The sequence below is a fragment of the Oncorhynchus keta genome, chromosome 31, assembly GCF_023373465.1.
Source record: "Oncorhynchus keta strain PuntledgeMale-10-30-2019 chromosome 31, Oket_V2, whole genome shotgun sequence".
Lineage (NCBI taxonomy): Eukaryota > Metazoa > Chordata > Actinopteri > Salmoniformes > Salmonidae > Oncorhynchus > Oncorhynchus keta.
Genome location: NC_068451.1, coordinates 22,489,058 through 22,501,764, shown reverse-complemented (window position 1 = coordinate 22,501,764; position 12,707 = coordinate 22,489,058). Strand labels below are relative to the sequence as shown.

The window sequence follows — 12,707 nt, the reverse complement described above, 5'->3', positions numbered from 1 at the left end:
CTCCCTATCATCTGGGGAAAATTAGTTTGTTCTCCACAGTGAGCAAACTACAAAACCATTCAATAGTTCCATGAGAGCAGTGCCTTTAAAAGGGCATTCGACAACAAAATAATTCGAACCAGCATGTGAATCCCACACGATGTGTCCTGTATGCTTACATATGTACTTGTGCTAGGCAATATATTTGCAATTAAATAAGCACAACATTAGAAAGGTGGCTTTTATTTTTGTCTGACACATTAATAACTGAGTGACACTGGAAAGTAAAATATACAGTATGTAAACAGCTGTCAGTTCATCAGCAACAGAACAAGAACTGCTTTTCTAAACAAAATCACTTTCTGTAAACATGAGGGAATGTTGGCCTATTAGTTAAAAAGACTAGAGTACTGGCAGTGAAAATATTATTTTTGCATAAGTTACAAATGAACACAACCACAGAATAAATGACTAACATGTTTATAATTTTCTTTTAAATAAATGGACATAATTCAAATAGATGTTAATCACTTGTATTGGTAGCCTAAATGACATAAATCATCAGTTGAGAATCAGAGTCTGACAGGAAGAGGTTAACAATGACATTGTCATACCTCTTAATGTTCCACGATCAAGCCTTGTAATAAAACTACTGAAGTGTATAAAAGCACTGACCATCTTTTCAGATTAAGGGACACTCGCCAACAAAAAATTAAATACTGTCAATTTAAAATTGACCATAGTGTAAGTAATTCAAATAACAACCAAAAGTAATCAGCTTCCTTAATGACCAACACGCAACCAGAGTAACAATCTCCATTCAACAGAATATTCACTCAAACACATCAATACAACAACCTCTTATGTGTTAAAAATGCCACTGTTGGTTGACGTATGAGTAATTTCTAAACTGATAGAGGTAAACCTCTGAGAAAGAGATGGGGGGATAACGTGCCTTTGTGATAGAAAAAGGTTCCTCATTTTCACTTCTTACACCTCTCCCCTTGCATGCTGCAAATAATGCTCATAGAGTTGTGAGACAGCAGGAAACTGAACACCACACTCCGCACAATCCAAACCTCTCATTGTCGCCTTGTCCTCCTTGGATCTAGCAGCACGTTTAGTCGCATTCCCATAAATTCTACTCCGCTTCCTGTTTACATTCCCATCTTTTCTGTTAGGGTATGGAATGGTCTTTACCTGTGAGTACAGTGGCGATAGAGGGCTTGTGAGCGGCTGGGTGGAGTCATAAGACCGGAAGCCTGGTTGGAAACCTGGGTGTTGCATTGGGGGAGGCACAGGTATAAGGGGTGACAGTGAATGTAGTAGGTCTGAATGATTGGAAAAGGAATGAAGGAGATGTGAACCTCGTGGGTGGTTTGCTTGTAGAGACGGAGAAGGGTAGTAGGTATGGTGGAGTTCCTGATGGGAGTGTGTTATGCCACTGTTCATGTGAGGGTCAAATCCATTCACGTTGGAAGGTACATCATGTTCATGTGTCGAGGGAGAGTAATCAGAGCAGTCGTCCTGTACCAACATACTGTGGTCACCTGGTGAGGAATGGCAAAGCTGATGATTGAAAAGCATATCTAGTGTCCTGAAGCTGGCGTTGCACTCCTCACATTGATAAGGCAGGCACTGCTGCTGGTCAAGTCCATGGAGAGTTTTGTTTGGTCTCTCATCGATCCACTGGTACTCCGGGTGTTCTCGCAGCATGTGCTGCTTGTAGGGCCCAACGAAGCGGAAACCTTGGCGACACTTTGGACATGAGAACCGTCCTAGTTTCTGTCTGTGGACTCGCTGGTGAAGCCAAAGCTTTTTCCAGCTTTCCAGGGTCTTTCCACAGCAGTCACAGGTGTAGCTCTGACTGTGGGCATGAGTTAGCATGTGGGCTCGGAGTCTCCCTGTGTGTCTGAAAAGTCTTCCACAACGTGGGCAGAAGTACTTCCTCGGGTCAGATTTACGATCTATACTATTCAACTTTGATACAAGGGAGGTGAGATGATTTGTGGGTATACTGCATGTTTGGAAGGGGCGCAGAGTTGTAGCAATGGCTTTATTGGGATGTGTTTGTGAAGACTGATGACCACTTGATTTTTGCTGTGGGGTAGGTTCACAGTTCAACAACGAGACAGAGGAAGCTGAAGTCTGTCCAAGGTTCTGAAATGGTTGACTATCAGCAGCTGCAGGAAATACTAACTGGGTGACTGGTGAATGACTCTTGACACTTGGTTGCTGCGATCTTTGCTGATTAGGGGCTCTAGGTTTCCAAATCCTAAATTCAGATTTGGATGTCATCTTCTCCCCCCTAACTTTGGTGCAATATTGGTGGTGCTCTTCAAATTCTGACATCACACTAAACAGCTGGTCACAGAATAAACAGCGAAAGAGCTTCACACCAGCATGGGTTTTCAGGTGGGTTTTGTACTGACGCCTCTGAACAAATCTCTCTTCGCAGATGTGGCATGTAAAAGATATGAAAGGCTTCTTCCGGCTCCCTCTGTCATTACTCTCCCTCAGACCCTTGCAGGGATGTTTTTTTGCAGACGACAACTGAGTGAAACTCTTCCCACACCGTGTGCAGTTGTAAGGCTTAATGGACCAGTGGGTCACCTCATGAATACGAATTGATGAGCGATTACTAAAGGCTTTCCCACATACTTTACAGATATATGGTTTTTCCCCAGTGTGCATACGTATATGAACCTGCAGACCAGACCAAAAGGGAAATACTTTCCCACAAATGTGGCATTTGAGTATCCCCCCCTTTCCCCCTTTTCTCCTTTCTTTCAGAGAAACAAGGGGTGTATGAGTGGCCTCATTTCTGTTATCCTTCGTTTTACTCCCAGACTCTGAGTCCTGGTTCGGGTTCTGCGAGTGCCACTTGCAATGAGCAAGCAATTCCTTTGAATTACTGAACTTCATTTTGCAATAAGGACACTTCAGAGGCCGACAGCGCTTGTTATGTTTCTTGACATGACTTTTTAAGTTGGATAGCTGGGCAAAGTCTTGGTCACAATCAATGCACTTATAGGGCCTTTCGCCTGTATGAGTGCGTAGATGGACGGTATATACAGACACAAAATCAAAATGGCGACCGCAGTACTCACATGTTTTCCCTGTGCCTTTTGGTCTCCCTTTTGGTCTCCCCCGAGCCTTCAGGCCACAACTGCTTGTTGGGTTATATTCAGTTTCATCGCCAACACCATCTCTCTCTTCCTTGATTTTTTCCCTTGTGAATTCTTCACCTTGTACGACATCTGATTTCGAAAAGGACTCATGCGACATAGTTTCTAATATGTTTACATCAGTGACGATAGGATTTTGGTGACTCTCAGGCAAATCTTTAAATCCTTCATCTGTTGACTTACTTCCATTTGAAAAGCTGTCATTTGTGTTGCCCTCATACTCCCAAGCTGACTCGCCACAGTCCATCTCCTTTCCAACATCACCATTGCCTTCATCGGCCTGCTTTGACATGGTGTCTGGATCTCCCTGTGAGGTCACACGTTGGAGTCTACCTCTATCATCAATGAACCTTTTCCTCTTTCCTTTTTTGTATTTAGTTTTTCCAAAAACAAACCGGGATCGCTTTCTGGTTGCAGTGCCAGCAGTCCCTCCTGGTTTGTCGACTTTGAGTGGCTTTTTGAACTCAGTGCCTTCACAACTAGTATTACAGGACTCAACCTTCACACTGGTGTCAGTGTGGCATTGAAAAGACATGAGACAATTTGACTGTGCCAGGGAATTAAAATCACCCAGCTCTATTTCAATATCCTCACACTTCACATTAGAGATCATGTCAGCAGTCCCACCTCGCTGAGAATCAACGCGACTAAGTGACACAGACACATGCCTTGCAATATAATCTAGTGAATGCTCAGTCTCAATATTCTGATGTTGAGGTGGAATATCCTGGGAATTCACAGATGCTGTAATAGAACATGATTTTCTCTGTGATTTTCTCTGTGCTAATGCAAACTGCCTCACGAGTGTTGTTTTCTTTGGTGGTCGTCCTACTCTGCGTTTCGGCTCAACAGGAGTTTCCTCAGGCTGAGGACCAATGTTTCCTCTCTTTTCCTCTTCAGATAGCATCTCATCAGGTTCCTTTTTAATTGCCATTTTTTCTTCTGTTACATGGGATTGTTGCACTGAAATAGTGTTCATGGTTTTTCCTGGTTGTTTCTTGGTCGACCCCTTTGGTCGTCCCCTTTTCCTTTTTGGTTCCAAGGGTGAGATAGCCACAGGGCTGGATTCAGCTGGTTGATGGTCTTGGGGGGACGAGTCAAGAACAGACACCGCTGTATTGCTTGGTTCACGGTTTAGAGATATTGCTTTTGTTTTAATAGCTCTGAGAGATGTGTCATCCCTGTTCTCTACACAGTTTGTAGTAAAAGAAATAGCATTCGCTCTGTCAGACATTGTTTCACTCCAATCCTTTGATTCTGCAGTGCTCAGATGAGAAGAACTCTCCTCTGTTTGTAGCACAGTATGCAGCATCTTTGCCTTCTTGTGAGGGCGACCACGTTTCCTAACAACGTCTACCGCTGCTGGCCTTGTTACACCCACCAGCTCCTTTGTGATACAGTTCAATGTTTGCTCACTCCCAGTAAGTGATAAATGCACTTCAGGATTAGCACTTTCACATTGAGTTTTAGCATGACCAGTAGCATGTGAATTAACATGCATCTTCTCCATGTTTGCCTGCATCTTTGTGCTCTTTCTTCTGTGATTAATGCCACCAGAGTTTACCTCTCCGGGATTAGGAAGGACAGCCAAAACAGGGGTACCTGGTAGTGACTGTGTGTCAGAGGGTTCAGCCACCACTTTGTTCTGTTGGCTTCTACTTTCTCTCTGTAGTTGGTGTCTTTGTAAGGGCTCCTTCATAGGGGGCATGTTATGGCAGTTGTCCACCTCCTTGCTGATCTTCTCTTCAGATGGCTGTTAAAAAAATTGATATATATTATAGATAGATAGATAGATAGATAGATAGATAGATATATATAGTGAGGGAATTAAGTATTTTATCCCCTGCTGATTTTGTACGATTGCCACTGGCAAAGAAATGACCAGTCTATAATTTTAATGGTAGGTTTATTTGAACAATGAGAGACAGAATAACAACAACAAAAATCCAGAAAACCGCATGTCAATAATGTTATAAATTGATTTGCATTTTAATGAGGGAAATAGGTATTTGATCCCCTCTCATTCAGAAAGATTTCTGGCCCCCAGGTCTTTTATACAGGTAATGAGCTGAGATTAGGAGCACACTCTTAAAGGCAGTGCTCCAAATCTCAGTTTGTTACCTGTATAAAAGACACCTGTCCACAGAAGCAATCAATCAATCAGATTCCAAACTCTCCACCATGGCCAAGACCAAAGAGCTCTCTAAGGATGTCAGGGACAAGATTGTAAACCTACACAAGGCTGGAATGGGCTACAAGACCATCGCCAAGCAGCTTGGTGAGAAGGTGACAACAGTTGGTGAGATTATTCGCAAATGGAAGAAACACAAAAGAACTGTCAATCTCCCTCGGCCTGGGGCTCCATGCAAGATCTCACCTCGTAGAGTTGCAATGATCATGAGAATGGTGATGAATCAGCCCAGAACTACACGGGAGGATCTTGTTAATGATCTCAAGGCAGCTGGGACCACAGTCTCCAAGAAAACAATTGGTAACACACTGCGCAGTGAAGGACTGAAATCCTGCAGTACCCTCAAGGTACCCCTGCTCAAGAAAGCACATATACATGCTCATCTGAAGTTTGCCACTGAACATCTGAATGATTCAGAGGACAACTGGGTGAAAGTGTTGTGGTCAGATGAGACCAAAATGGAGCTCTTTGGCATCAACTCAACTCACCGTGTTTGGAGGAGGAGGAAAGCTGCCTATGACCCCAAGAACACCATCCCCACCGTCACACATAGAAGTGGAAACATTATGCTTTGGGGATGTTTTTCTCGTAGGGGACAGGACAACTTCACCGCATCAAAGGGACGATGGACGGGGCCATGTACCTCCTTCCCTCAACCAGGGCATTGAAAATGGGTCGTGAATGCGTATTCCAGCATGACAATGACTCAAAACACACGGCCAAGGCAACAAAGGAGTGGCTCAAGAAGAAGCACATTAAGGTCCTGGAGTGGCCTAGCCAGTTTCCAGACCTTAATCCCATAGAAAATCTGTGGAGGGAGCTGAAGGTTCAAGTTGCCAAACGTCAGCCTCAAAGCCTTAATGACTTGGAGAAGATCTGCAAAGAGGAGTGGGACAAAATCCCTCCTGAGATGTGTGCAAACCTGGTGGCCAACTACGAGAAATGTTTGATCTCTGTGATTGGCAACAAGGGTTGGTCCTTCTGTAGCTCAGTTGGTAGAGCATGGCGCTTGTAACGCCAGGGTAGTGGGTTCGATTCCCGGGACCACCCATACGTAGAATGTATGCACACATGACTGTAAGTCGCTTTGGATAAAAGCGTCTGCTAAATGGCATATATTATTATATTATATTATAAGGGTTTTGTACTAAGTCATGTTTAGCAGAGGGGTCAAATACTTATTTCCCTCATTAAAATGCAAATAAATTTATAACATTTTTGACACAAGTTTTTCTGTATTTTTTTGTTGTTATTCTGTCTCTCACTGTTCAAATAAACGTAACATTAATTATAGACTGATAATTTCTTTGTCAGTGGGCAAACGTACAAAATCAGCAAGGGATCAAATACTTTCCCCTCACTGTATATATATATATATTAAAAAATATAACACGTTAATGCTTTCCTTTTGCGCCGGTCTTAGTTTTCATAATCAAATATAGAGAAACAGGCAGACGCAGCACATATCGCACAAATATATGGGTATATTGTATCAGATATACAGTTCTAGACATGAAAAGGGGGACACATTAGAACAGTAGCGTCTCCATTGCCAGTATCAGCAGTTACCGGTTTCTCGTTAGTCAAGGCAGGCAAGGGTTCAGGAGGGTTGCTATGGGCAGCAGATAAGGCTGACTGTTTCCTCATCATTGACTCCTCTACTGAAGGAAATTTTACTTCCCATGTCAGTCAGTCTCTTGCTCTGTGTTTTCACATAGGGAAGAGGTGAATTCTCATAAAAACTAGATTCAGGATGGAGCTTTTCTAGCCTCTGTGATACTAGTAACAATATGCTACTATTTCCAACATATATGAGTGACTTTCTTATGCTATTTTAATACTTACTGTCTTTATTTTTAGGCAGGCTCTCTGGCGGGACTGATGAGGAAAATGTAAATGTTCAACGTAGATCCTCCAATAGCAGCCCAGGCAAGAACGATCATCCAGCTTTTGTTCAAACCACGCGTCTCCTCTTCCACCACAATGTAGCCAGGTAACGGCCACTACCGTCTCCAGGTACCCTAACAAAAGAAACAGCACTTTGAGCCACATGATTCTACATCATAACATCGAAAACTGTCTTGGTTTATCGAACAGTCATCTTTTGAGTTTTGTTTGTTGGTTTTATATTTTGAGTTAACTTCCCTTTTTCACGCAGAAATGTTAGTTAGTCTTTTTGGGGCCCCTGGCAACAATGTCCAAGAGCACCGCTTCTATAGATTGGACAAGACAGGGATGGGGCTGTGCTACTGACTTGAAATCATAAATAAAAAATGTAACAACCATACCACTGGTACCACTACATTTTGCATCTGTATTTTTCACACCAGATTTAGCAGCCTGTGCAACATTTTATCCCATGCTGTCATTCAAAATGTCTTACCAAAAAACAGCCCACATGCATCTCACATACGGATGTAGTGTTGTTCTGTTGGGTTTGAATGTTCCAACTTGTGTCTTCCATGCCTTGAATCAAATTGATAGGTTGTAGGCACCACAACCCATAGAGGCTGTCTGACATCCAGATGATCCAATCAAAGTGAAAAGAACAAGCTACAGGAATTCCCAAATCAAATCTATTCTATTCTTCTTGTCACTGTCGACAGTGAGCTACAATGCCTTCAGAAAGTATTTATACCCCTTGACTTTCACATTTTGTTTTATTACAGCCAGAATTCAAAATATATATTTTTCTCACCCTTCTACACACAATACCCCATAATGACAAAGTGAAAACATGTTAATTGAAAATGTTTTCACATTTATTGAAAATGAAATATCTAATAATTTACACAAGTATTCACACGCCTGAGTCAATATATATAAGAATCACCTTTGGAAGCGATTACAGCTGTGAGTCTTTCTGGGTAAGTCTCTGAGACATGTGACAAACTAATTTTATGGAGGGCCAAGTGTCTGCAGGTTCACATTCTTTCCTTGATTGATGAATTAAGGTCACAGATTTGTAAGGAGCTCCCCTCACCTGGTTGTCTAGGTCTTAATTGAAAGTAAAAGATAAAAACCAGCAGGCACTTGGACCTCCATGTGAATGAGCTTGACTCACCTGCTCGAAGAACTTTGCACAGCTGGATTGCACAATTATACAATATTGAAATCTCTGAGCAGTTTCCTTCCTCTCTGGCAACTGAGTTAGGAAGGACGCCTGTATCTTTGTAGTGACTAGGTGTATTGATACACCATCCAGTGTAATTCTTTCTGAAAGAGCTGCAAAATCTGGACCTCGACAAATCAGCTGGGCTACACAATCTGTACCCTATCTTTCTAAAATTATCCGCGCAATTGTTACAACCCCTATTACTAGCCCGTTCAACCTCTTCCATAACGTCTGAGATCCCTAAAGATTGGAAAGCTGCCGTGGTCATCCCCCTCTTCAAAGAGGGAGACACAAGACCCAAACTGTTACCGACCTATATACACTGCTCAAAAAAATAAAGGGAACACTTAAACAACACAATGTAACTCCAAGTCAATCACACTTCTGTGAAATCAAACTGTCCACTTAGGAAGCAACACTGATTGACAATACATTTCACATGCTGTTGTGCAAATGGAATAAACAACAGGTGGAAATTCTAGGCAATTAGCAAGACACCCCCAATAAAGGAGTGGTTCTGCAGGTGGCAACCACAGACCACTTCTCAGTTCCTATGCTTCCTGGCTGATGTTTTGGTCACTTTTGAATGCTGGCGGTGCTTTCACTCTAGTGGTAGCATGAGACGGAGTCTACAACCCACACAAGTGGCTCAGGTAGTACAGCTCATCCAAGATGGACCATCAATGCGAGCTGTGGCAGGAAGGTTTGCTGTGTCTGTCAGCGTAGTGTCCAGAGCATAGAGGCGTTACCAGGAGACAGGCCAGTACATCAGGAGACGTGGAGGAGGCCGTAGGAGGGCAACAACCCAGCAGCAGGACCGCTACCTCCGCCTTTGTGCAAGGAGGAGCACTGCCAGAGCCCTGCAAAATTACCTCCAGCAGGCCACAAATGTGCATGTGTCTGCTCAAACGGTCAGAAACAGACTCCATGAGGGTGGTATGAGGGCCCGACGTCAACAGGTGGGGGTTGTGCCAGAGAACACCAAGATCGGCAAATTCGCCACTGGCGCCCTGTGCTCTTCACAGATGAAAGCAGGTTCACACTGAGCACGTGACAGAGTCTGGAGACGCCGTGGAGAACGTTCTGCTGCCTGCAACATCCTCCAGCATGACCGGTTTGGCGGTGGGGCAGTCATGGTGTGGGGTGGCATTTCTTTGGGGGGCCGCACAGCCCTCCATGTGCTCGCCAGAGGTAGCCTGACTGCCATTAGGTACCGAGATGAGATCCTCAGAACCCTTGTGAGACCATATGCTGGTGCGGTTGGCCCTCGGTTCCTCCTAAGGCAAGACAATGCTAGACCTCATGTGACTGGAGTGTGTCAGCAGTCCCTGCAAGAGGAAGGCATTGATGCTATGGACTGGCCCGCCCGTTCCCCAGACCTGAATCCAATTGAGCACATCATGTCTCGCTCCATCCACTGACTGTCCAGGAGTTGGCGGATGCTTTAGTCCAGGTCTGGGAGGAGATCCCTCAGGAGACCATCCATCAGGAGCATGCCCAGGCGTTGTAGGGAGGTCATACAGGCACGTGGAGGCCACACACACTACTGAGCCTCATTTTGACTTATTTTAAGGACATTACATCAAAGTTGGATCAGCCTGTAGTGTGGTTTTCCACTTTTGAGTGTCACTCCAAATCCAGACCTCCATGGGTTGATACATTTGATTTCCATTGATAATTTGTGTGATTTTGTTGTCAGCACATTCAACTATGTAAATAATTAATTCAGATCTAGGGTGTTATTTTAGTGTTCCCTTTATTTTTTTGAGCAGCGTATATATCCTGCCCTGCCTTTCTAAAGTCATCAATAGCCAAGTTAAACAGATCACCGACCATTTTGAATACCCCTCCCCCGTACCTTCTCTGCTATGAAATCTGGTTTCCGAGCGGGTCATGGGTGCACCTCAGCCACACTGAAGGTCCTAAACGATGTAACCGCCATCGACAAAAGACAATACTGTCCAGCAGGCTTCATCAACCTGGCCAAGGCTTTCGACTCTGTCAATCACCGCATTCTTAATCAGCAGACTCAATAGCATTGGTTTCTCAAATGACTGGCTCGCCCACCAACCACTTCTCAGATAGAGTTCAGTGTCAAATCAGAGGGCCTGTTGTCCGGACCTCTGGCAGTCTCTATAGGAGTGCCACAGGGTTCAATTCTCAGGCCGACTCTTTTCTCTGTATACATCAATGATGTCGCTCTTGCTGCCAGTGATTCTCTGATTCACCTATACGCAGACGACACCATTCTGTATACTTCTGGCCCTTCTTTGGACACTGTGTTAAGAAACCTCCAGACAAGCTTCAATGCCATACAACACTCCTTCCGTGGCCTCCAACTGCTCTTAAATGCAAGTAAAACTAAATGCATGCTCTTCAACCGATCGCTGCCTGCGCGTCTAGCATCACTACTCTGGACGGTTCTGACTTAGAATATGTGGACAACTACAAATACCTAGGTGTCTGGTTAGACTGCAAACTCTCTTTCCAGACTCACATTCAGCATCTCCAATCCAAGATTAAATCTAGAATTGGCTTCCTATTCTGCAACAAAGCATCCTTCACCTATGCTACCAAACATACCCTCGTAAAACTGACTATCCTACCAATCCTGGACTCCGGCGATGTCATTTACAAAATAGCCTCCAAAACTCTACTCAGCAAACTGGATGTTGTCTATCACAGTGCCATCTGTTTTGTCACCAAAGCCCCATATACTACCCACCACTGCGACCTGTATGCTCTCTAAACCCACTAGCTCCAGGTCATCTATAAGTCTTTGCTAGGTAACGCCTCGCCTTTTCTCAGCACACTGGTCACCATAGCAGCACGTGCTCCAGAAGGTATAGATCACTGGTCATCCCCAAAGCCATGTCCTCCTTTGGCCACCTAACCTTCCAGTTCTATGCTGCCAATGACTGGAACGAATTGCAAGTCACTGAAGCTGGAGACTTATATTTCCCTCTCTAACTTTAAGCATCAGCTGTCAGAGCAGCTTACCGATCATTGCACCTGTACACAGCCCATCTGTAAATAGCCCACCCAACTACCTCATCCCCAAATTGTTATTTATCTTTTTGCTCCTTTGCACCAAAGTATCTCTACTTATATTCATCTTCTGCACTATCCATCAATCCAGTGTTTAATTGCTAAATAGTAATTATTTTGCCACTATGGCCTATTTATTGCCTTTCCTCCCCAATGTTACATTTGCACACACTGAATATATATTTTTCTATTGTGTTATTGACTGTACGTTAGTTTAACCCATGTGTAACTCTGTGTTGTACTGCTTTGCTTTATCTTGGCCAGGTCACAGTTGTAAATGAGAACTTGTTCTCAACTGGCCTACCTGGTTAAATAAAAGGTGAAATAAAATAAAAGTAATTAATAACTTCACCATGTTCAAAGGGATATTCAATGTCTGCGTTTTTTTTTATACTTTCTGAAGGCACTGTGTGTAGCTGTCAACTAACGTTAGCTATAGCGAAATTCTGCAGGTAGGCCGACATGTTGGAAAACATGCTCTAGCTCGTTAGCCAGCTAAAGAAACATGCACGCAATAGCAAGATAGGTTAACCTAAAGACTCGCAGTTACTCACCCAAAAATGTGTTAGTGCAAACTTGTCCTCGAACCACCAGTTAGATAGCTGTCGACATGATGAAAGCTACTAGCTAGCTAATGTCAACATACCGTGTTTTAGTCCAAACCCGACAAATATCAATATTTATAAATAATGCATTGCACATAACATTGATGTTTTCGCCAACGTTCAGATACAGTGGTGTGTGCCATAATTTGAAATGTTAGCTTATTGTATTCGTGATTCAATTGTTTTTTCCTCCTCACTCAACATCCGGTAGGCCGGAAATGGCGTCGCGGTGCCTGCCTACCTCATCAAAGGTGGACAACCGGTGTAAAATAAAAAGTTTACCAAAAAAACCTAGTGCAGTGCGTATAAAATTCTCATGAGATAGCTAAATATTCTAAAGACAACAAACCCCTATTTTTGTGTGCTATTCACAAGTGACAAACTATGTCTGAGCGCTATCCCAAGCAATCAGTGAATATATGATCTGCTTTTCCATCATGCGCTCTTGGCAAGGGCTATAAAAGAGACCCTGACTTGTAAAACAACTAACCAAAATCTTAAACTGTCTCTTACCTTTAACCCTACCTCTAACCGTAACACAATTTTTAAGTATCTCTGGAAAAAAAAATGTTTTGCAGGTC

The 12,707-nt window shown here is 43.4% G+C and overlaps 1 protein-coding gene across 2 annotated transcripts; it reads right to left on the bottom strand.

The window, feature by feature from the left end:
- Positions 1–206: 206 nt before the first annotated feature.
- LOC127914324 (uncharacterized) lies at positions 207–12,370 on the bottom strand. 2 transcript variants are annotated; one of them, XM_052489942.1, is made up of 4 exons: positions 12,076–12,370; positions 7,204–7,379; positions 6,928–7,060; positions 207–4,920 (listed from the first exon to the last, which is right to left on the bottom strand). In XM_052489942.1, exons 3-4 carry the CDS (start codon positions 7,006–7,008, stop codon positions 970–972), a joined length of 4,032 nt encoding a protein of 1,343 aa, XP_052345902.1. In that variant the 5' UTR covers positions 7,009–7,060; positions 7,204–7,379; positions 12,076–12,370; the 3' UTR covers positions 207–969. The 2 variants fall into 2 exon arrangements, with proteins under 2 accessions (XP_052345902.1, XP_052345903.1); XM_052489943.1 differs by lacking the exon at positions 6,928–7,060.
- Positions 12,371–12,707: the final 337 nt, after the last annotated feature.

Bases quoted from the DNA above. Each gene is read 5' to 3' on its own strand.
- LOC127914324 (XM_052489942.1), bottom strand. From the start codon at position 7,008: ATGATGAGGAAACAGTCAGCCTTATCTGCTGCCCATAGCAACCCTCCT. The intron at 4,921-6,927 runs GTAACTGCTGAT...TTTTTTTAACAG, and splicing joins CCTTGACTAACGAGAAACCG to CCATCTGAAGAGAAGATCAG.